Source organism: Cynara cardunculus (genome assembly GCF_001531365.2).
Source record: "Cynara cardunculus var. scolymus isolate 2C chromosome LG 13, CcrdV1, whole genome shotgun sequence".
NCBI lineage: Eukaryota > Viridiplantae > Streptophyta > Magnoliopsida > Asterales > Asteraceae > Cynara > Cynara cardunculus.
The window spans coordinates 24,740,850-24,766,883 of NC_037540.1; the positions used below are offsets into that span (position 1 = coordinate 24,740,850).

Sequence of the window (26,034 nt, forward strand, 5' to 3'; positions counted from 1 at the left end):
GTTGGTTTAAATTCTACAAGTGGGACATGGTTAGGAGTATGGGATGTCAACTTGGTTTTTCACACATAAGGGGAGGCACGACTCCGAAATGGGTTACTGGCTCTTTATGAGTTGTACACATTAGGAAATGTCTGTGACATGGCAACACGACCCCGTAATGTGTTACTAGCTCTAGGTGAGTCATACACACTTAGAAAATGCTTTCAACTTATCAGTCCCTACTCAATGAGACAGACAGTTATAAGATCTATCTTTGATTAAGTGTTGCATGCTTTCTATTCATCTGAAAGCTTTATGATCAATTTTAATGGGTGGACATTTGACTAATGAGTCACATGACAAGTGGCAAGACCCCATATTGGGTGCCTAAATAGGTGCAGGTCGGACAACCCAAGGAATGCAGTCACAAAATGATTATACCTAACCAGGTAATTTATGAGATCTTGTTTCTTTCAGTGTTGCATGTTTTTAGAAAATACATACTACTTGATACAAAGTTTATAAGTTGATATATATGATGTAAGAATTTATTCGTGTAAACCATGAAACTCTTTGAGTTTTATAACCCGACTATAATATGCATCTTAGGTTTCGGGACTTCGAGGTTGAACAAGGGAAAATGGCATGTTTGGAGACTTGAGTACTTATTTAGGTGCAGTATATTTTATTAGACATTTACGTTTCAATCAGTTTTAAGTGAGACGTGTTAGCATTTATGTTACATTTTTATTAATTCAAAGTCTTCCATTGTAAATGATCTATGGTTTTATTTTACTCGTTATTTGGAATATAATTGGAGAATTTATTTTAGATTACGTAACATTTCTCATGGTGAAATAAGGGTGTTACCGATACTTTTTTTTGGCCTCACTGAACTTTCGTTTCCCCTTGAATGAGTTAGCTTTGTCTCTTCCACCACGTTCATAGAAGGAGCGAGAACCTCTTTTGCCTTAGGTTTCTTAACACAAGTGACTACTGAGTCGTACAAGGGACAACTTATCTTTTATCTATGCAACATGTGTTCAAGATCTTTTCAAGAGGGGGCAGTTTATCAATTATGATTGACACATAAATAGATTCGTCCATCTTCATGTTATTTTGAGCATATTACCCTAGAATGCACATGAGATCATTGTACTGTTTCACCACATGCATTGAGTTCATCATTTTGTAATTATTAAAATTACTTAGGAGGAACTTTTTACTAGAATTATCATCGACCATGTATTTGGACTCAAGAAAGTCTTACAACTCTTCAGCAAAATCGATATTTTAATATATGTCAAATAGAAAGTCATGCAATACCCTTTAAGATGTGGCCACAACAGATATAGTCGCGGTTCTCCCGTTTGCCCTGACGCCAACTCATTTCCAACGTCTCATGTTCAATAACCTCTAGTATCGGAGTGCTCATAACATATACCACCTTTAACGTTGTCAACAAAAAGTGCATCCTTTTCTACCACGTCCGAAATCTACCCCTTCAAACTTCTCTAGTTTGGTAAAGTTCGTCTTTTATGTCTCTCATGGATTGACCACCCGTCTTGTTTCTCACAAAAACGAAAATACAACTTAATATTGTTGGAGGATTTCGATAAAATACATAGAAACAATAAGTAAAGCTAAGATCGTGAAACTGTCATAAGAGTTTGCTTTCCTTATATAATATTTTGGTACTTATTTAATATCTATTTTTAGGGTATTTGGGATTGTTTATAAAAACAATTTATTGATTTATTCCGATGTAACATCCGTAATAAACATTTTTGAGTGTTTATAAATAATTTTTTACTATACCAAACCAATTTTTTTTAAAGATGTTAAATCTTCCGATATAAGTTGATAACCGCCGGCAATCCCAAAGAGAGTTTATAAATATTTACAAAATATGCTTTGTTAATGGCCGGATATATGAATTGGAGACGATGGAAGAAGGTGTAATGGGCTTCTGATTGAAGCGATTTGGTACGAGTAAATTCATATCACTTTCAAAAATGTTCCAGCTCCAGTCGGATCTTCGATCTGCGATTCAAATTGCTGCTACCTTCTGTTATATCAACCCCAATCGCTACGAATCGCCCTCCGCCAGACCAATCTCCGTCCGTACGCCCAACCGCCTGAGACCACTCCATGCGGCGGCCGTCGAAAGACTCGCTGAAAAGCCTCCGATCTGTACTGCTGATGAACTCCATTACGTTTCAGTTCATAATTCCGATTGGCGACTAGCTCTCTGGCGTTACAAGCCTCCTCCGCAGGTCTGTCTTCGTTTTTTTCTTTTTTTCATCTTTTTCTCCAAATTTCATATTTTTTACATCGCTGCACTAATTGTGGGAATGTGTATCTGTGTAACGCCTTATCAACGGGAAGGGATGTCGCGATCGCATGTAAAAATCATTTTGAACACTATGTCCTCTAAAACAGATGAATGTCATTGGATACTTCAGAGTGAAACCTCCCATCCAAACCCCATACTCCAAATAACTGATTAATTAATCCAAGCAATCGATGATGTCTACATCAAATTTCAATCAGAACCCAAAGCACTGAAATGAAAATTCACTGGTTAGAAATGCTTCCTGGTCAAGCAAACTTCACACTTCCACGGATTACCTTCAGGAAGAAATCTCACAGAATGACCCGGTTACCCCACCCAAATGTAAATTACAAAATATTCCAGGGAAAATGAAGGCAAATAGAATGTGAAACGACATCACATCTAAACATACAGACAAGTAACTACCAACACCGGAATATCCAAAAGAATACATGGCAGAATGCTAGTGACGACCTTTATGCCTCTCATAAATCAGAAGGTTGTTGTAGGTGTCATTCCATTGGTGCTATAACGACGTAATCCCCCATGGGTGGCCAACTTGGATACTGCAATCTTCAATCTATAGTTGGACGTATGAACATCAAGATGGCAAGACACTTTCAAATAGTGTTATTGTGCACGAAATACAAATATTTCCGAATAACCAATTTACAACTAATGAATGTACCAACTACCAACATAGAACACAAGTCTATTAAAGTACAAGTCATATATGCACTATGCCAAGAGTTGTGTTATAAGATGGAAATGAAATTCTACTTCAATATGAGGTCGAAGTCAAATAGCAAAACAAAAATAAAATATGGAAGTAAAATAATAGATTGGAAGTCAGATATCCACCGCACGACAAGGGAAGAACTACATGAATCTACTCATTTAAATTAGATCAAGTTATACGGGTTTTAGAACACTCATAAAATGTCAAAATTCACACCTACGTCAATCTCTTTCTTGACTCTCAACTCGTAGGTTTCTCTTATCACATTCAAAGCTCCATGGGGCATGGAGTAGTTGTTGCAGGGATGACTATGAGATCTTTTATAAGTCGTAGAGAAACAAAAATGGTTGACTTGATGATCCAATTAAATAGGAGAACTGAGAATCAAATAAACAATTGTGGAGACATTAAGTCTATTTGGATTTGGATAAATGGAAAATCTTGATTTTGGAGAGGACGAAGAAAAAAATAAGTCGGATGTTACAATTCATGGTGCACCACTATTTTTCTAGGATTGATCATTTACTCCTCTCTTTATACTTCATATGTTTACAGACTTGAGAACCGAACATACAATCTAGACGGAAATTTGGTTTTTAATTAACGAAATAGATTGCGCCAACAAAAGAAGATATATCCGATCTAGAGTGCATATCCTAAGTCCTAACGCTATACAACAAGACCAAACATAGAAACTTGCGGGGCCCATTATGAATCTAAAAAATAATGTGCATGTATATATTTATATATCTCAACAACCAACATCAAGGATATGAGGATATGTGAAACCCCTTTGAATCTCTCTCTAAAAGAGCTCTTGAGGAGAGAAGAGACGTCCCAACATATATAGAAGGAAAGAGGTCCGTCTCTAGCCGAAGTAGGACTCCAACACGCCCCTTTCAGTGGAGAGTAGACGGAGACAGTATTCCAAAGTGTTGAGTTCTTATTCAAGGAAGACCCTGACTTTGATACCACCTGATACCATGGAAAGATATGTGAAGCCTCATTCAAGGAGCCCTTTGAGGAGAAGAGATGCTCCAACATATATAGCAGGAGAAAGGTCAATTTATAGCCGATGTAGGCTCCAACAATTGACAAGCCTCATAAAACTCCTACACATACAAGATACAAAAACAATACATATGTATATATGTAGTATATATATCCACCACAATAAGCAAAATCAATAATCCCTTTTGACCCACAAAAGATCTATGTTTGGATCTATGTTGTTAACGCACCGCTATAGTGGTGGTATCGCGGTTTGTGGTGGTAAGAGGAATAGCGGTGGTCAAATTGCGGCTCAAATCGCAGTGCCGCAAAAATCGGCGCTAACTGTCGCTATTTGACCGCAATTTCTAGGTGGTATAGCGGTGAAAATACCGTGATTTGCATATGAGGATTTTTAGGTTTTGTGGCTTAGTTAAACTTGGGATTATAATCGCTGGGCTTATTCAACTTTTGTTTTTTTTTTAGGTTTTTTGGCTTATTTTTAACGCTGTAATTATTTAGTAGTTTAGTTTACGTCAAATTAGGTCATGAATCGTCGATCTACGTGAGCAAACGATGTGTTCCAGATCATAAACCTCGCCAATCGGTGTTCCTCTCGTCCTTTGCTCTGCTCTGCAATCGATACAATTTGAGTTACAAACTTACTTTTCGTATTTTGTTTGTGTGAAACTTACTTGTTTAAGTTAATCTTTTGATCTTGAAACTATTTTTTTAATGAATACATATAATAAGTTACGCATGCATGCATACATACACATATATGTAACTCTAATAATTATATGAACCGCTATACCACCACTTTACCATCGCGATAACCGCTATTTCAAATCACAGTACTCACTTCGATTTCGAATTTTGACCGCCGTAACAGCATAGGTTTGGATAACACTGTGATTTGCGCTTTCTTATTGTCAAGATGATTCTTACTGGAGCCCCAATATTATGCCATTGTATTCTTTCTGCATTTTTTTCAACTTGAAGAACTTAAAAAGTGTTCGGTTGAAGTCTTGGAGATACATTGAGATATTTTCGAATGCAATAGCTTACAATTTGGCATATCTAGTTGTCAGAAAAATAGTTGTCTGAATAATAGTCCTGACATTCTGCAGTAAGTGCAATGTCTCACTAAGTTATTGTCTGGCTATATTCACAAAATGCTCTTATTTTTAAGGAAATTGAGGATGAGTGCACAAAAGATGGAAAGAAGTTCTAACATTTTGAAAATGATTGCAAGGTTTAAACTAATTTGGGGATAGTTTGGATGTGGTTCTCTTTAAATGAATTGTAATGATGGCTAAAGGATTTGATGAGGAGGGTGTCAATTGAACATTTTATATCAAGAATTTGTCAGACTGGTTGATATTGCATCTACTAAGAAATATCTCAAAACATATATTGATGTGGAAGAAAAGAAGTGCATGCAATTAATTTGTTGATCAATTTCAAATTTAGTTGTTTATATGATTATATACTTTTTCTGATTCTCTTTTACCTACACTATTAGTTTGGAAGGAAAGGCGTGTTCTTGTATATGATTAACTGATTATATGTGTACTTTGGTTATGCATGCTTGTAGGCACCTCCAAGGAATCATCCGTTACTGCTTTTGAGTGGAGTTGGAACAAATGCAATTGGATATGATCTTGCTCCGGGGGTGAGTTCAAATTTGTGTATCTGTTTATGGTTTTTCATAATTGGCATGACCCCACAAATCAAAGTTTTTATTAAGCTCCAGGTGATGTTGTTGGGAACTGAACAATATTAATATGAACACACATCAAAATTTGTTACCTAAGTTTCCCTATTGTGTTACAATTTCCATGTGAGTGCATTTTCCAGTAATGAGGAAGAGTTTGTTCAAGTTTTAGGAGGTACTGACTATCAATTTATCAATCATAACCAAGTTGAAATGCTACGCTTGAAACTACTCATGTGCCAACACCCCTACCAACCAAAGTTCATATCCACTAAAGTAAGTGAATTGGATCTGCTTTTCCAGAAAATGATAAATACTATAAATAAATAAGTCATAGAATTAAATCAAGTATACTGAAGCTGCATGAAAGATACAAATATGCAATGTGTGTATACACTTGTTTTTTATTGGTACCAAGAGGCACATAAGTAACTTTCCAAGTGAAGAACCTATATTAGGGTTTTCTCCATTTAGGCATTCTACCATTACTATCAACAGTAACACCATTACACCTTTTTCAAGCCTAACTGCCTCTCTCTATCTCTTTAGTTGACAATCAGTAAAAACAGGGGAAAGTCCAACAAAAAGATATTCATACTAACACAAATTTCATGAACAGTTTTTTAATATTATTTTACTTTCATCCACTAAATCAGTTCATTAAATCACATTATTTTGGGGGGGGGGGTTATTATTTCAGGTGGGATTTGTTGTTGATAGCTATGTGCTTATTTAAATAAAGAGGTGGGTATTTTATGTGTATATAACAATTGAGATTTGGGGTTGAGTTTGTATGGAATAATTAACAAGGAAATAGAAACAAAGAGACTAAGAGTGCGTGACAATCCTTGGACAATTTCATAATGGGGTAGTTTGGTCCTAAAATGCATTTAAAGGATATCGGTCAAGCTTGTTGCGGTTTGGTTGATGATTATGGACGAAGGATGTGCAACCAAACACTTTAAGGGGAATTTGAGAGACAAGCGTAAGATGGGGATATGTCAAAGGTAGAGTTTGATATGGGTTTTGGAAATTTAGGATACGGGAGGGCATACGATTAATCAAGTATTCGACGATCATAATGGCATCCCCCCAATAGTGATTAGGAACACAGTTGCCAAGAGGAGATAATGGTGACTTGTAGGAGATGTCAATTTTTTCTTTCAGCTATTCCGTTCTTTTGAGGAGCATCAACAAACAAGCTAAGATGAACTATCCCTTGTTGGTTGAGATATGTTCCAAGTTCGGACTTCGGAATGGAAATATTCTTTTGTATTGTCGGTTTTCAAAATTTGAACTTTGGCCGAAAATTGGTTTTCGATCATGGTGTGAAACCTCTTGAGAATAGGCCCGACCTCAGATTTCTTCATTAAGAACAACCAAGTTACACGAGTGTGCTCATTGATGAAGGTGACAGACCACCACAATCTGAGAGATTCTTAATTCGAGATGGTTCCAGAAAATCATTGTGGATTAGGTAAAATGGATGTAAAGCTTTTTATGGAATCGGATTATGAGATTGTCGTACGTGTTTTGAGAGTTGACATGTTTCACATTTGAGTGAAGGAAGATTTTTAATTATGAATTCTGGAAATAGCTTTTGTAGATGCAAGAAATTGGGGTGGCCTAGTCTACAGTGCCACAAAATAGCATTCTTGTCTAAACTAGAAACTGTGAACAAGGCTTGCTTGGAAAGACTTGAGGATGCATTGGTTTTAAGAAGATATAGACATGCCTGAACCTCAACACTCCAATCTTCTTCCTGAGTTCAAAACAGAAATTCACATACACCCACAAGAAATTTAGTACTACAGTTTAGGTCTTTAGTGAGTTTACTAATCGATAGAAGATCATACTCAAATTTGGGAACATCAAGACGATATCCTTGGATAAAACAACTGTACCAATACAGGTGAGTTGAGAAGTGGATCCATTTGCCACTCTTATTGTGGTACCGTTCCGTGTGGCTTAAAATTGGAGAAGACGTTTAGGTCACCAGTCTTATGATCCAAAGCCCCTGAATCTACAATCCATGGTAGTAGCTGAGGCATTCTTCTGTGCCGCATTTGCGGTCTTAAGCTTATACATGGGCTGGTTGTGGAGAATTTTCTGAAGAGCTGCTACTTGTTCCCTGCTAAATGGTTCATGATTCTGAGATGTTACAACGTTATCCTGACTAATATTCTCCTGGAAATTAGGTTTCCAATCTGTTGGTTTTTCGTTGATTTTCTATTGTATCTCTTTAATGCGACCAAGCCGTTTGCAATGATAACTACATGGTCGTCCAGGTTTCTTCAAGGAGCTCCCTGACTGTGTTTGAAATCTGCTTTCAGACTTAGAAGAGTATCGGGTTACTAGGGAAGCCCTTTCTCCGACAGAATGGTTGATGGTTTCTCCGAGAATTATTTTCCTCCTGCCTCCTCTTTCTTCTCAGCGTACCTCTGAGAATGCTTCTCAGATACTAGGCAGCGGCTTAGTACTAATGATCCTTCCTCGAACCTCATCTAGTTCTCGATTCAGTCCAAACAAAAACTTGTAGATCCTGTCAGTTTCGATAATTCTCCTATACGGCTTCGCATCAGTGCTACAGCTCCATGTGTTTCCGTCGAGAGCGTCAAGTTGCTGCCAATAACGAGTTAAGACCGTGTAATAGCCTATGACGGTGGAGTCTCCTTGTCGAAGATCATGAAATAAGCCCTTGATTTCAAATACAACGGAGGTATTACCTCTCTGCCGCTGTCTTGTAGTAGATAAAACGCTCACTGATCTGGTGTCATGGGACTAAGTAACGTCATCACTAGATTATTCTTGGTTTTCCATAGTTTATAGTAGGAACTACCTTCGTGAGGCTGTGCTATATGAGTAGAGTGGTAATCCTCTTTGCCTCTGCCCCCAATGAAAATCCGGATAGAATGAGACCAAAGATTAAAGTTATGGCCATTTAACTTATGACCGCTGATGGGAATAAGACTCTGATCTGCAGTGGATATTGGTAGATAATTCAAGGAATTAGTTTGAGCTTGGCTTGGAGTCGAGCTGATGATTGAACTAATCCAAAGTGATTGGAGAGTTCTCCATGATAAAAGAGAATCAGATCGACAGCTCTAATACCATCTAGAAAAGGGAGAAAAAAGAAGAGAAAACGAATCAGAAATTTGTTTATGTATTTCTTGAGAAAAATATAGAAGATACAAGGATATACAGGAGATAAAGTAATTTGGTTGTTACAATTATTTTGAGATTTACACTGTTTTATAAAAGATTAACTAGGAACTTATCCTAGCAGTCTTTATCCATATTTCTGACTTCTTCAGGGTTTGTTTAAAGTTCATTGCAGTAGGGAGGATTGGAGGTCCGCCAACAAGTATATATAATGAAATTGTAAAACAGAAGTATAACGTTTTTGGTAAAAGAAAAAATAGGTAGTAGTTTTTTGGAAAAGGTCGAATATTTAAATTTTATTAGAAATATAGAGGATTATATTGTCTTGTCAATTATTTTATATTGGTGCCTCTTACTCTGGACATTTATCTTACTATAAGAAACAGTTACTCAAATTTGTTGATAAAACCCTCACATACACACAGATTGGTGTAATTTGATATGGTGGTGCATGAAACATTCTGGAAGGGTCCTGCATCCTATGAATGTGATCTGTGACCATGACTATTGCATAGTTAAAAGACATGTTCAAATAGTCTTCGCTCTACCTCACTCAGGGCCGCAATTAGAGAAGGTGATGTTGAAACCAGGTGATAACACACACAATCTCACTTTAAATGTGATGTTTTATTCAACTAATCAAGCTGCCTTTTATAGGCATGCACAGGAAACAGATTCAGCAAACTAACAGCTAAAATATAGGAAATAAATACGACTAATCAAAATACTTATTCAAACCTAAAACAGACTCAAGGACTTGGTCATATGACCGTTGTAACCAAGCTTCAATATCCTCCCCTAAACTGAACTAGAGCTAGTTCAGTTTATTTCCTTCAAACCCAGTGATGCTCGCAACCTGCTAAAGTCTTCTAGTTTGTTCGGCTTCGTCATTATGTCAGCTAACTGATTCTTAGTGTTGCAGAATACCAACTTCAATTCCTCTTGATTAACCAAATCTCTTAAGTAATGGAACCTTACATCAATGTGTTTTGTTCTCCTGTAAATAATCGGATTCTCTGATAGCTTTATAGTTGATGTGTTATCGCACATAACTTCAATTGCACCTTCTTGTTTYTCACCCAACTCTTCAAGTAAACCTTTGAGCCATTTGCAATGACATGCACAGTTGGTTGCTGCTACATACTCTGCCTCGGTAGATGAGAGTGTGACAATTTCTTGTTTCCTTGAACTCCAACTTACAGCAGCCCCACTGTACAAACATATGTAGCCAAACGTACACTTTCTATCTTCCACATCCCTCGCATGATCACTATCAGTAAAGACTTTCAGTTTTTCATTTGACTCTCTTCCATAGAATAATCCATAAGTTGTTCCCTTCAAGTATCTTAACACCCTTTTTGCTGCATCCATATGTTCCAGCCTTGGTTTTGACATGAATCTTGCTAACAAGCACACTACATAGGTTAAGTCTGGCCTTGTGATAGTAACATACATAAGACTTCCTATCAACTTCTTGTATCGTGTTGGGTCAATCTCCTCCCCTCCTCCTTCCTTAGTAAGTACAGCACCAGGCACAATTGGATTATCTACTGGATGACTCTCTTGCATTCGAAACCTTTCGATAATTTCCCTAGAATACTTCTTTTGGCAAATATGAATTCCATCCTCAGATTGCTTTACCTCAACACCTAGAAAGTATTTCATCATGCCAAGATCTGTCATTTCAAATTCCTTTTGCATAGATCTTTTAAAACCTTCGCAGATCATAGTATTTGTTCCTGCATATATCAGATCATCAACATAGAGACTTACCACAAGAGTATTATTCCACACCCTTTTGATAAACAAAGTATGATCAAACTGACTTTGTTTGAATCCTTCCTTCTTGAAATACTTCTCTATGCGATTGAACCAGGCTCTAGGGGCATGTTTCAACCCATATAGAGCTCTCTTTAATTTGTACACCTTTGCTTCTTCTCCCTGTTTGACAAATCCAAGAGGCTGTTCAACATACACAGTCTCCTTGAGCTCACCATTTAAGAAAGCACTTTTAACATCAAGTTGAAACATCCTCCAATTTCTTTGAGCAGAGATAGCTAGAATGGTTTCGAATAGTGCCCACCCACTGGTACAAACACTTCTTCAAAGTCCACTCCCTTTTGTTGTGCATAGCCTTTAACCACAAGTCTTGCCTTATATTTGTCTATATTCCCTTCTTCATTCAACTTGGTTTTGTATACCCATTTTACGCCAATAGGTACAGCTTCAGCAGGCATATTTACTAACTCCCATGTTCCATTTCTCTCTATTGCATTTATTTCATCTTTCATAGCTTTCACCCACTTAGCTTCTTTTCTTGCTTCTTCAAAGGTAGTAGGATCTCTTTGAGCTGTATACATGGAAAATCCATCTTCTTCTTCTGATAACTCCTGACCAGTTCTATAATCTTGCATCCAAACCGGTTGTCTTCTATTTCTGGTAGAGGAWTCAGCTGCCTTACTTGTGACTATAGTACTTCTCTGATCTACAATGCTTGCTTGTGGGTCTTCATCTGGAATGAGAGTACCACTTTCTTGAGCCTGTTCTTGAACTTGTGGTTCCATATCCCCATCTTCTTCACTGTCTGTAACTGCAACTTGATGACCAGGTTCTTCTATTATCAATTCTCCCTCCCTTGTAGTTTCTTTATCTCAATTGCATTGTTGATACTCTTCAAATATGACATCTCTGCTAATTATGCTCTTCTTTGAATTGGATCATAGAGCCTGTAAGCCTTAGAACCAATGCTAATGCCAAACAACACACATTTTTGGCTTCTTGCATCTAACTTGGTTCTGACTTGGGAGGGAATATGCACGTGACCAATACATCCAAACACATGGAAGTAATCAACATTTAGCTTCTCTCCAGTCCATAATTCTTCAGGAACCTTCTTGTCTAGAGCTCTAGACACACACCTGTTTATAATGTGACAAGCCCAGATAGTTGCTTCTGGCCAGAAGCATTTGGAAACCTGTTTTTCTACTAACAAACATCTTACCATATTCATTAGTGTTCTATTTCGTCTCTCAGCCACCCCATTTTGTTGTGGGGTGTAGGCCGCTGTTAACTGCCTCTTAATTCCGTTTACTTCACAAAATTCAATAAACTGATGTGAAGTAAACTCTCCCCCTCTATCACTTCTCAACATTTTAATTTTAGAACCCACTTCAGTTTCAACCATTGCTTTAAATTTCTTAAAGTGCTCAAGACTTTCCCCTTTGTTTCCCAGCAAATAAACCCATGTCTTGCGTGTGAAATCATCAATAAAAACWAGTACATACCTCTTTCCACTTTGAGACATTGGTGTGATTGACCCACAAAGATCTATGTGCACAAGCTCTAACCTTTGAGTGGATCTCCAAATTGCTTTCTTTGGAATTGCTATCCTGCTTTGTTTCCCAACATTGTAAGTCTCACATACCAACGTTTTCCCACAAACTTGAGGTATTCCCTTCACCATATTGTGATACTGCATGGTTCTAATCGCCTTGTGATTCACATGACCAAATCTTTTGTGCCGGATGTGAGTAGTGTTGTCATCTGCTACCTATAAGCAATGACTAGTAACATTCTTTTGATGCTCATACACTATGAACATTCTGTTTTTGGCCACTGTTGATTTCATGATCAGACCTCTTCTTGGATGATAAACATGGCATACTCCATCTTCAAACACCACCTTTACTTTCTTTTCTTGAAGCTGACCCACACTAATCAAGTTTGAAGTTAACTGAGGAACATAGTAAACATTTGTAAAGACTTGCGTGATGCCATCTATTTCAAAACGGACATCTCCCAAGCCTTTTACCTCCAATCTCAGCCCATTGCCTAAATTTACAGTGTGTTTGATAGTTTCATCCAGCCTAGTAAACCAGTTTTTCATACCTGTCATGTGATTTGAACATGCAGAATCTAAGAACCAATACCCCTTGTTTACAACAACATCGTTCTTCATGTGAGCCATAAGAATCAGTTCTTCATTCTCATCAAATTCTACATAATTCATTCCTTGGTCTTTTCGAGGACATTCAAATTGAAAGTGTCCCATCTGATGACACTTGTAACATTTTATCGTTGATTTGTCAAAGTTTCCATGTCCTCTACCTTGTCCACGTCCTCTACCTCTCACCGATCCTCCTCTGCTACCTCTACCAAAACCACGTCCATAGTTTTGATCTTCAACCTGTAGTGCATGATCTTCTACTTCCTTCTTGACTAGCTTCTGCTCATGCACCAGCAATGAGCTTTGTAACTCATCAATAGTGAATGTATCCAAATCTTTGGATTCTTCAATTGAACACACCACAAAATTAAAGTTTGGTGCAAGTGTTCTCAAGATCTTTTCTACCACCTTAACCTCCGTTATTTCTTCACCATTATTCCTCATTTCATTTGACACAGTCATGACTCTACCAAARTACTCCACAATGGTTTCGCCATTCTTCATCTCTAAGGTCTCAAAATCTCTTCTTAACCTCTGCAACTGAGCCCTCTTTACTCGTGCATTCCCCTTGTATTTTACCTTCATTGTTGTCCACAGCTGCTTCGTTGTGTCTTTCTGCGAGATGGTTCTAAGAATATTCTTATCGATTGAATAGAACAKATAGTTCAAAGCCTTCAAATCGATAAGCTTCATGGCATTCAATTCCTTTCTTCTTGTATCTGAAATCTGGTCTCCGGCAGTGGGCTCAACATAGCCGGTTTCAATTGCCGGCCAGAATTCTTTGGATCGAAGCAAGTTCTCCATGACCATACTCCAATGATCATAATCCCCATCGAATTTGGGAATAGCAAAGCCTTGCGACGAGTTTCCTTCAGTCATCTTGTCACTCTCTTCTCGAATGGATCACACAATTGAGCTCTGATACCACTTGTTGAAACCAGGTGATAACACACACAATCTCACTTTAAATGTGATGTTTTATTCAACTAATCAAGCTGCCTTTTATAGGCATACACAGGAAACAGATTCAGCAAACTAACAGCTAAAATATAGGAAATAAATAGGACTAATCCAAATACTTATTCAAACCTAAAACAGACTCAAGGACTTGGTCATATGACCGTTGTAACCAAGCTTCAATAGGTGACTCATGAAGCAACAAGGTCCATTGGAATCGGGAGAGCCAATGTTTGATGAGGAATTTGTTATTTGATTAAGGAAACAAGAAAACATGACAAACTAGGGATAAAGTTATGTGATTTCTGCATTCGTATAGTGCCTGTCAATGTGACAACCATTTATTTTCTTGTGTTTTGGTGGTTTATACTCGTTTATTTGAGCAATATAGCATTTGGTGTGACTTTGGCTTGTCCATTTTACATAGTGGGCTTGTGTGTGCTGGTGTGTTCTTTTCCCTCTCAAGTCCTTTTGATCTTTAAGACTAATTTTCTTCTTGTTCTTTGATTTGAACTTTTTAATCTGATGTGTTGTTTATTAGACTCCTGTTGCCTGCAGTATTTAGTTCTTATTTTTGTTGACAGTTCTGAACTTTTGCAGTCTTCGTTTGCACGTCACATGTCCAGCCAGGGATTTGATACATGGATCCTTGAATTTCGAGGAGCTGGGTTGAGTGCCAAGGTGGCCTCCAAGGAAGTTAAGCAACCAATCAACCTTCCTTCTGGACAGATGGATCCAACCTCCAAGAAAAAAGAACATGATGTATTTTCTTCCAAAGATCAACTAAACCCGAATTCTGATTCTTCTGCAGAAAGTAAAGTTTCTTCTGCTGAAGAAACAAAAGAGATGGTTGAATCTGATCAGTCACAGTTATTGATGACATTCACAGAAACATTTAAGCGTTTTTCTGAGAGATTATCTAACCTAATAAAGGAAGGTCAATCAGGGATTGTTTATTATGGTTGTAATTAATCTGGTACAGGTACCATTTCCATGAAACTTATACCATGTTTCTGTGTAACTTTCAGGTTCTCCAGAAGCGCTACAAAACTCGACTCTTGCTACCCAAATAAGAGATCTAAGTCAAAGGCTTGTAGATATTATGGAAGAAGGTCAGCGATCAGTGTCTCCACCTTTCACTGATTTGCTAGATCGATTTTCTTCCACAATTGAAAACCTACAAACTCAAATTGACCTCCTTGGGAAGTATAATTGGGACTTCGACCACTACCTGGAAGAGGATGTGCCTACTGCGGTGATGTCACAAATCAATTTGATTTAACTTATTTAAGTTTTTTATATTTCATCCATTGCACACTTGAGCTCTTTAATAAAGTAGTGATTCAACTAATTGTGAAGAGAATTCATATCTGTTATTGTCTATAAAAACAGATGGAATACATACGAAAGGAATGCAAACCTAAGGATGACAAGTTACTTGCAATTGGCCATTCCATGGGTGGTATCTTGCTCTATGCCATACTCTCTCGAAATGGTACGACAGCCATAGCTTCCTTTAATATTCTCGTTGTCTAGATTATTCTCGCACCTCCTTTTTCCAAATTAATGCCTTTGTTCGATAGTGTGTATCATGGAGGTGGAAACTAAATGTTTCATGTCTGCTATTTGGTTATGTATGATCCCATTTTCTTGATTATAGGACTTCTAGAGTGCTCAACTTACATATTTATGTAGCCAAGTAAGCTAAAAAGAAAAGAGAAGAGTTGAGGGTTGTTAAGGTTTGACTATCTTGGGCCGTGAACCTCATCAGTTATGTTGCCATAGTTTGCAGATTTATGCATCGCAGGTGATATCTCCCTAGTTTAATATATGAAAGATTGATATATGACTATTCTCTGATACTCCCCTTACTATTCTTGTCTGTATCGCTTTGCTAGTTGAATTTTTTGGTCATAGTAAAATTTTGTCTCACAATATATCCTACTAGATTTGGGTACTCTTTGCTTATGAGCATGAGGGACAAGAAATTCATGGGTTAGCTAATGGTTTTCTTTGTAGCATGAATATGAAGATTGAACCTTTCAGCATTCCCTTTAATGATCAATATGAAGATTGAACCTTTCAACATCTCTCTGAGAAGAGAGTAAGTGGACTAGATAGTAGTGGCCCAGAATGTCCTAAATGCATGGGTTGAACTAATTCATGTGTAGGTGATAAGCCACTGATAAAGGTGAGGACATGATGTTTTCACCGTGCCTGAGGATCAAACTAAGAGGAAAGACGAAAGCCTTCCTCGAGCTCATCAACCAGTTTCTTGAAGTGCGTGTAGTGCTCTTCTTGAAGTGTGTATAGAAAGTGTTGCATAGTGCCCTGATACCATGTTAACATGAAGAAAGGAATATGCTGATGATATCATATCACTTATTTAATAGAATCGAGAGTATGTATGGAGTAATATGGTGGGCCATGGTGCAGAAATCCTAATCCTTAACATGTGGCAAGTTACAAATGTTCAATAGATACGCCCAACTTGAGGAGTGTTAGATATCGGGCTAAAATTAGCCATTATGTTTATATAATTTCAAGTGGATTCTAAATTAGGGTTTGACTATCTCAGCCCATGACCCGCCATTGTGATTCTTGATAAGCATATGTAATGAGGTAAATGCACTTCTTGATAGGCAACTTGGGTTAAGGTACAATCTCGAGAAAGTCATGAAACTTGGATTAAAATTGAATAGATCTGTCAAGCGGAATAATGATTTTCATTTGAAGTAGCCATTCTCCTTTCAACAGTTGGAGAACTTTTGTCTGTCTAAATGCTTTGCGTAGCTCCTTTGATCAATTTTAGAGTAGCTTGTGGATGAACATATTCAAGAATCAATAAGAGGTTCCGCTAACCAACTGGTACCGTAACCTGATGGCATCAACAGATAGCGGAATGAAGCAGAAGAAATGATTGAACATATTAAGATGCTAACAATGGTTATCCATTGACAGCTAGGTGTAACTGGCGGTGAAGCGATTTCTCATGTGGTTGTACCTAGAATTATTCTAGCAATATGATACCATGTAAAGATTTTAAGGTTAAAATGATGTATATAGAAGAAATACTCTGTATACATACAGGACAGTGAGGACCAGCAGAGGGAATAAAGAGTTGCTATTAACAGACTTAATAAATACCAACCCTAATTATACTACTAATATCTACAAGCATTCAATATAAACGATGGTTGGACAATAGGGAGCTGAACGTGCCTTGCACTAGATGGTTGCCGAATGTTTAGCCCACCAAATTCTGAAAATTAATACATTCTCTTGTAAGGGATCACTGTAGCACATGGTTCCTTTACATTCAATGTAGGAGGAAAAGGATAACATATACATGGTTGCAGGATGATGGTTCTTTACATTCACTGTAGCACATGGTTTCTTTACATTCAATGTAGGAGGAAAAGGTTAATACATGGTTGTAGGATGATGTTCTATTATACTCGTCGATTGTCATATTGGTTATTTACATCTCTACCTATATGCATACGAGCAACCAAACTGGTTTACTTAATAGAGTTTTTGATGAGCGTCACTTACCTTAGCATTCTCAAGACAATCATAGAAGTTGCTGCAAAAAGGCTTTCTATTATGTTAGGTGTATAATTATTCCCCTGTGGTGCATCAATTATTATATGCAATGTTTCCTATGAGGATCATGAAATTTTTAATAGTTAGAAAAATCAATTGTTTTGCATATGAGGATCTGAAGTTGCTGAAATGCCAGTTCTTTTTATCAACATTTGTGTATTAAAATATGGTTCTTTTACAAGTTTGTGGGAATAGAGACTCCAAGTTGGCTGCAATCGTTACTTTGGGGGCTTCACTTGATTACACTACATCAAAATCATCGCTGAAATTACTCACACCCCTGGTAAAATACAAAGATATTTGTTTTGATTTCTTGCATTTTTTTTTCGTTTTCTGATCGAAGTATGTTCTTTCTGGTGCACAGGCAGATCCGGCTCAGGCCTTGAGTGTTCCAGCTGTTCCATTAGGTGCATTGCTTGCAGCAGCTTATCCTCTTGCTTCTCGACCTCCATATGTTATGTCCTGGTTAAATCGTCTGATTACTGCACAAGATATGATGCAACCGGAGCTCATGGAGAAGTTTGTTATGAACAACTTCTGTGAGTTCACTTTTCTTCTCATATGGAGATTACTTATTTGCCCTTTAATCTCAAGGATACGAATCATATCTTTGGAAATTATTTATTTGCCCTTTAATCTCAAGGATACGAATCGTATCTTTTTTTCACCAGTCAAACAATGTTCACTGCATTTTTGTACCTGATTCATTTGTTTGGTGGATTGAAACTTTAAAGATATTGCTACAGTGGTTTGTGACTGCAACTGTACATTCACCAACTACTATGCCATAAACTTTATAAGCATCATACTACTCTCTCTCTCTCTATTAATAAGGGTAGTTGACTAGAACTGCCATTTGCTCAAATAGAAAAAATATATATATAGCATAAATGCATTATTGAGCAATGTTTATCATATATATTACAGAATAGTCAATGGATCAGAACATAAATCATAGTAGATATAGTTGAGACCTATATCTTTGACACTCATCAAGTTGAAGCATTGATGTCAAACATGCTCAACTTGATATTTTTACGATGCTCGAGTCGGAAGAACATAAAATATTCATAAGTGCTTCTAATAAGGTTTCCAGAGCTTGAGACAGCCAAAGAAACAAAACTCGAAGTGCTTTTTAGACTATAGAGATATTGTCGTAGACGATACAATAGACTCATGTTTATATACAAGCAATGTAGGATGCATGTGACAGGAACCAAAGCAAATCCTATTGAAAGCAAATGAGTATGAACAAGCAACAATTCAACCTACTACATACAAGAGGTAGGCCACTCTCCCTAGACGTTCACTTGATTCTTGTATTTCTGATCAAAATTGAGCAGGCCTCTCTCATAACCCCTAAGCCTTCTTACAGAATTCCAATTTATGGAAATAACGTAGTTACCTGATATATATGCTTATTATGGCTGAATACCCTTATGATTATGGTTGCCTTATATGTTCCCCTTTCCTTGTCTAACTCGATTACGTATTAAGTAAACCATCATAGGCTTAGGCCCATGTGGTGGTCTAACAATATAGAAGCATGTGCAGATGATAGGCTTCCTGTAGAAGTAAAAAACATGAAGTTTATCTTGATGCGGACCTCAATTAGAAGCAGCCCTCAAAATTGTCAGCAAGCTTTTGTTGAAATGCGTATTCATACTGGCAAGAGTATTGCCTGAGGGAGCAAAAGCACAAGATGTTCTGCTTGTGCTTGAATTGATGGCCACGAGATGGTCGAAGATCTTTAGTTGTTTTTCAGGTCATTGTCGGGTTCCATAGCTCCTAATATTGTACATAGTGTATCACTTTCAACAATTTCTCATTTTGGGTAGGGCAAATTGCATTTAATAGGAAGATACTTTCATTAATTTGCCATTTCGGGAAACATAATTTCAAAAGGCACCGTTAAGGTTTTATAGTTGAAAAATGTCTAAGGGTCTATAGTTTGTAAATGTCTATATTTTGATGCACTTTTTGAATGTATGTTCCCTGAATAGAAATTTTTTAAACTATAAACCCTTAAGCACACCTTTTGAAAGTATGTTCTTCAAATGGCAAGGGAGTGAAAGTATGTGCCTCTATATGCAATTAGCCCGTCATGGTAATAGGATTGGGTGGGTTTTGAAGCACTCCGATTTTTAACATTTGATTGGGATTTTAAAGTATTCAACTTTAATATTCATTCTTGATAGCAGAATTGAGATTTTAAAGTATTCATTCTTAATAGCAAATCAAGAAATACATATCCGATATTGACCACAACTGGGCAGAGAGTACTATAGAACATACCAAGATACTACTACTCCATTCAAGTATCTAAAGATAGTATGGTTTGAACCTAGATAGTCCAGGAGAACCTTAATTTAAGATTTGTATTCTCGAGCCATGAAGAGAATGCTATTTATCGTAATGCTTGAATTGTTTATTTCCTTTCTCTCATGCTTTTGCACAAGCCATTCCACCCTCCTGGGTAGAGGTTCTGTCTGTGTATATCCTCCTGGATTTGTTTGGTTTTTATTTTGCTGTTTGTTTGAGCAGGTACCGTGCCTGCCAAGCTACTTTTGCAGCTAACAACAGCCTTTCAGGAAGGTGGATTGCGTGACAGAAGTGGAACTTTCTTCTACAAAGATCACATCAACAAAATTGATACTCCGGTCTTAGCTATTGCTGGTGACCGTGACATCATTTGCCCACCTGAAGCCGTATACGGTATATATTTTCTTTTGATGTATATATTTCATGACTATATCTTGATGATTTTCCTTCAATTAACTTGAGTCTTCTTTTTTCTTTTTCTTTTCGGGATTGATGAGAACAGAAACAATCAAACTGGTTCCTAAACATCTGTGCATGTACAAAGTCTTTGGTGAGGCAGCCGGGCCACACTATGCTCACTATGATCTTGTTGGAGGTCGTTTGGTATGTAATCATCATCTTGTCCTTTTCCTGTTCTTCAAGCACCTCTATTTTCTGTCACCAAGTTTGAGTCATGAAAACAGCCTACTTGCAAACTGCAAGAGAATGGCTGTTGTAGAAGACTTCCTGTCCCAACCGTTGCAAAGTTGAGAAGCCATGTTTCACTGAGATCACCCATATATTCTGTTAGGACCGGACATGCTTGAACAAAAACTTCTCCACGTTTGGCGTGACAATTAGAATACTGTGACAAGACTACTGAAATGCAGTTTTCTTGTCTCACCTTAAGAGGTGGAACAAAAATTAGGGAGATGGTACAAGATAAGATAAATTTCGAAACTACCCATGTGAAATTAAACCTTGAAACCTTCTACACTTCTTTCACCCGCTTATCTCACTCGCACGGGTCCAGTCCTATCAGAAAGCACCCATTTTCTCCATTTGTCCTTGTGTTGTTGCAAACATACATATTCTATTCTTTTTTTACCATTTTCTCCTTTTTATGGGCCGTATCTTCAGTTCTATTCGCATCAACTAATTCCATGTTTAGTAACCATAAGTTAGCTTATAAACTACCTTACCTTTTGATGTTATTGAAAAATTCCAGTTTGGAAGGCATAAGCTAGCGTTTTGAGAAGCTACTTCAGATAGCTTTTTGGACCCTTCTTTCACTTTCTACAATCATGTCTTATATTTTACATAATACATCATATATTTTCCTATTAGGTCATTTTAGATTGTCATATATAGCTTATCAGCTAGTTTTTACCAAACTGACTAGTTTATCGGTTAGTTTGACACACAACCTAAATGGGATCTTGTATGAATTCATTTCTTCTCTGACCAACAGTTGAAAGAAATTGAATCTGACCAATGATGTTTTTAAACTTGCAGGCACCAGAACAGTTGTATCCATGTATAATCGACTTTCTGACAATTCACGATTCAACCTAATCTAAATCTTCTATCGATATCATAATACCATTTTACCATCAAATGATACTTAAATACAGCCAGGAGCAACCTCCATGAACTCGAGTGACATTCCCTGCCGATGATCAACATAAAAATGATGCGAGGAATGGAACTGTTGGTGCACCTTCATACATAGACTGTTTTTTTATAACTGTGGGTGTTTGGATCAACATTCGTATGTATATTGTTTATTTAATAACCGTGGGTGTCAGGACCAGCATTGATATGTATAGTGTTGGTGTTATCTTCTAGCATATCTATACACCCATCAAGCAAAAGGAAACGGAAAAGGTAAGGGATAGCCAAAGCTACCGGTACACCAAGTATATTTGTTGAACAATTTGTCATGTATATGGATTATGGAAACTGCTTCGAGGAATTTGTAAAAGAATATGAATCTGCAGAGATTGGCTTATGGATTCTTGTTTTTGCAAGGTGTGGATTGGAGATATTTTTTTTGAAGTATATATAATTGTATCCATGTTCTAAAAGGGTCATACAGCCGTCTTGACTCGTTAAGCGTGTGGCATGTCATGGCTAAATGCCCGAACTTGTAGCACGGCATCTGGGTTTTTTTAATCTTTTTATTGTCTTACTTTTTAGTTTTTAATATATAACTTAATTTATATTGTTTAATCTCATTGAGTAATAGTGGGAAACATGTGCATAAGTATAATTATATATAATATACAAATTTGTTGCCACAAGTCACGCCTTGAAAAATCCAATGTGCATAACCGATTCCTAATATCTCGAGAAATAACAAACATGTCAAAAACACAATCTTTCTATTCTTTCTTCTCAATAAATGAATGATGTAGCGTTATGTGAGTGATGGACAAAAAAATGACTGAAAATTTAGGGATAACAGATTTATTCGCGTTTACATTTGATAATCGTTCCCCCTAATAATCCTCTCTTTAATTCATTTCAAGTGACTCTCTTTTGGTGGTAATCAACTTTCACGAAATTAAGGTGTCATTTACCAAACGCTTATCCGGGTAAGCATTTACCAAGTCACATTACCTTATGAGATATATATGACAAGGACCAAGAATTTAGCCAGTAAGAATGAAGGCAAGGACCGAGAGTCTTGTCCGGTAGGTGAGGGCAACAACTTACCATGGTTAGTGCTTACCAGATAAATTATTGCATACGATACTGTTTTGGTTGATAAAATCTTACCCGATAAATAAACAATAGTGTTAAGTTTTAACGATATGTACCCTAGTGGGTAAGTGTTTAATAAGTAAATGGCCCCTAAAGACTTCCTTTCATTCTAGTTTCAAATCCATTACTTGTATACACCACTTTCAAAGCATCCACATCCATGCCATAACAGTATCCAAATAAAATATCTCAACCATATGATGGAATGATCCAACAAATGTGATTAAAAAGGTGGTTGTAACAACAACAAAAATTCCCCTTTATTTTCTAAATAAAAAAAGCCGAGCATTTTATTTTCTTTAATTTGACATCCATATTGTTATACCGTTCCATGCAAACTTAATACAGAAATTCACAAAGGCAGCAAATCACTTGATATAACATTCATTAAATTCAACAAATTTTCAGTAGTAGTATCAATCATGTTAACCAAACATACAAATGTAACACAAACCCAAGAATCGACTTATGTTTCTTTCTTTTATCGCGATTATAATAGTTTCTATGAACAGATCGCGATTAATTTTGAGACTCGACGACCACTTTACAGATGGGGCAGGTTTTCTTTTGCACCAACCATTGCTTTATGCAGTACATGTGATAGAAATGGCCACATTCCAGCTTACCAATCTCATCTTCACCTTCATATTCCTCCTGTAACACATAACCAACCATAAAATTACCTTTTTGCCCATCATCGGCATAAGTCTTGATGGTTTCTTCCCCTATTTTTTCACTACTACAAGGTGTTTTTAGACAATTAGACTAATAACCAATCACTTTCTATCAAGAATGTCAATGGCATTCATAAGATAAAAGCCTTATCCTGTTATTACCAAAAGGGTTTTTTTAGACATTTCACTTATAACAAATCACCTTCTATCTTATGATTACTAGAAGGTGTCTCAAGACATTTGACCACTAACTAATACCATGCTATCAAGAATATCAATGGCAATTCTCAAACTAAACTTACCTCTATATATTAACATGCATATGTTAAAATTACTCTCTTGCCCATTCTTACTGTTGCAAAACTTATTTCTTTAATTACTAAAAGGGTATTTCAGACATTTCACTGGATAACAAATCACTCTCTGTATGAATGATGTATGCATGTTCTACAAATAAATAAATAAATAAATAAATAAAAACCTGACAAATGGTGCATTTCCATTGCATCTGGGTTGGAACATGAGGGGGTTTGGTTTTCCTTACACATTGGCCTATCTCATCTTCTCTTAAACCAGTACTCACATACCCAATTTTATCACCAAGCTCCAGCAGTTCCTGTTTGCAAACAATTTATTTTCATAAAAAGATTGATTAATATCTATAAATTATATATATATATATATATATATATATATGTATATACTTGTGATCATGTGAGACACGTCTGTTTTAATGAGACACGATGTTTACACTTGAAACTTCATAGCAAAACACTGTGAAGGTAACCTTCACAGTGTTTTTGCTGTGAAGATTCGGCTTTTTTTTACCTTCACAACATTTTGTTGTGAAGTTTCAAGTGTAAAAATTGTGTCTCACGAAAACAATTTTGTCTCACGTTTAACCCAACCCTATATATACATATAAAAGAACAACCATATAAAATGAATTGGGACAATGGAATTTCAAATCCTAAACTGTGGTGTTAGAATGATTATCCCGCACATCGGTGAAGAAAATGGAAGATTGATAAATGGTGGTGGGTACAAAGACAAAGGGACAACATTTTCATCAATTTATGGTTTAAATCCCGCATCGGGTACAAAAAAAGGGCCAACAGTAGAACAAACATATCTTTATCGAGAAGAGGAAAGTGTAGTGTATGTTTCTATGTGTTTAATATCTCATCAAGATCCACTTAACTTGATCCAATGTTTCCTAAAAAAATCATACAAAAGAAAAATCAAACCTCATAAGACATGCTATCGACATCAAGCCTCCAATCTCTGTATCGATCGTGATCTAATCTTCCCCCCATAAGTAGATTGCCTTGGAGCATAACAATCTGCATCCCAAAATATAATTCAGCATTTCAAATCAATTTCTTGCAAACCTTGTTACAAGTCATATTATCCCTTAGTACACCTGAGGGCTCGTTTGGTTTGTGGGATGTGGCGTTCCAATCCCGCATTTGTTTTAAAGGGAAGTCCGGAATTGAAATCCAGGGATTTTGATGAAATCCCACAAACATTGGATTTAGAAATCCCATTGGGGTAGTAGGTATATTCAAGGGATTTTTCACGAGTTGTTTGCAATAGTTTTTGATTTGTAATAATCAATCAATAAAAGGTTTTTAAAATTTATCTATAAAAAAATGGAATTCCATTCCATTCCGAATCCTACGAAGTAGGAACTAAACACACTCAATGATTCCAAATCCTTCTACGAAATTCAAACCCCTCAAAAACATGTCTTCAGACCAAACACGGGCTTAGAATCTCTTATTGATTGTGTAGATAATTCTTTAACAACAATGAGAGTGCGCAACTAAAGGTGTTGGTTCAAGTGTTAGAAACGTTAAAAAGACTTCTAAAACCAACATCTTCTTTCAAGTATCGATGTTGCCTGATCTCCATACACCATCTTTCTAGCACAAAAAGTAATCTTGATCTTTTAGACGAAATACGGATGTTATCTCATTAATACACCATCAAAAAGTATCTTGTTCATTGCAACTCAAACCTCAAAACTTTCCAAGATTCAAATATATTCCTCATGAATCTTTGGATCATACATAACCAAATATATTAGAAGAACCCCATAATTGTTGGATACGTATTCCTTATTTTGTGTTAGTACATGGAGCAAATATAGAAACAAGTTGGGTTCTGGTGAGAACGGAAGTTATGATGAGAAGCGTAAGAAGAGACCTCCACCCTTAGATCAATCCTAATTAAATGTCAACACTAATGAAGTGCACCGAAATGCGCCGGATCAATTCCCTTGTAAAGCGCAATTCATGGGTGGGCATGAGATTAAAAGTGATCAAGGGTTCAGATCTCTTCTTATGCTTCTCATCATAACTTCTCTTCTCACACGATCCTTTGTCATATAGAAACAGTAAAAGGGTTCTTCTAATTTAATAAAAAAATGCTCAGGAAATAACAAGTTCAACGATTTTTCAACTAGTTACCAAGGTATGTTCCTCTTTAACACAAGTCTAGTCTAATTTAATAGTAAATTTTCCAACTATGGAAAACACATGCAATTCTAAGTGGTCCAAATTTCCGAAATAATCAAGTATGCTCCTTTATATCATAGTAGCAATTAGCCGAAAATAGGCGATCAAGATCAACTTAAATTTCAATAGGAATTCAATATGCAAAAAGTAGTAATAGATCCCCAAATCATTATCTCTTGATCTGTTAGAAAAAAGCAAGCCTGAAATCTGTTTAATATAGTCAAAAACATTATCAAAATTTCAAGTATGAAACACATTTTCAATCAAGGTTTTGAAACAGTAAATGTGTAAGCAAACCTCAGCAAGGCCTTCGGGAGACCGATGTCTAACATGGCGATGATGC

General features: G+C 36.7%; 2 protein-coding genes across 5 annotated transcripts; one reads left to right on the forward strand and one right to left on the reverse strand.

Moving 5' to 3' along the window:
* The first annotated feature begins 1,901 nt into the window (after nt 1–1,901).
* On the forward strand, nt 1,902–21,760 carry LOC112524495. Of its 4 annotated transcripts, none has more exons than XM_025134338.1 (10): nt 1,902–2,255; nt 5,641–5,718; nt 14,426–14,762; nt 14,854–15,080; nt 15,218–15,320; nt 17,614–17,714; nt 17,796–17,970; nt 19,976–20,146; nt 20,256–20,356; nt 21,248–21,760. In XM_025134338.1, exons 1-10 carry the CDS (start codon nt 1,995–1,997, stop codon nt 21,305–21,307), a joined length of 1,614 nt encoding a protein of 537 aa, XP_024990106.1. In that variant the 5' UTR covers nt 1,902–1,994; the 3' UTR covers nt 21,308–21,760. The 4 variants fall into 4 exon arrangements, 2 of the variants coding, with proteins under 2 accessions (XP_024990106.1, XP_024990107.1); XM_025134339.1 differs by having other exon boundaries at nt 1,946–2,255; nt 14,410–14,762; XR_003070407.1 differs by lacking the exons at nt 20,256–20,356; nt 21,248–21,760 and adding an exon at nt 18,986–19,196 and having other exon boundaries at nt 20,023–20,092.
* A 1,089-nt stretch (nt 21,761–22,849) lies between these two features.
* LOC112525551 (probable E3 ubiquitin-protein ligase HIP1) lies at nt 22,850–26,028 on the reverse strand. The gene is made up of 4 exons (XM_025135718.1): nt 25,989–26,028; nt 24,420–24,515; nt 23,654–23,788; nt 22,850–23,152 (listed from the first exon to the last, which is right to left on the reverse strand). The coding sequence occupies exons 2-4, from the start codon at nt 24,507–24,509 to the stop codon at nt 23,018–23,020; spliced, it is 360 nt and encodes a 119-aa protein (XP_024991486.1). The 5' UTR covers nt 24,510–24,515; nt 25,989–26,028; the 3' UTR covers nt 22,850–23,017.
* Nucleotides 26,029–26,034: the final 6 nt, after the last annotated feature.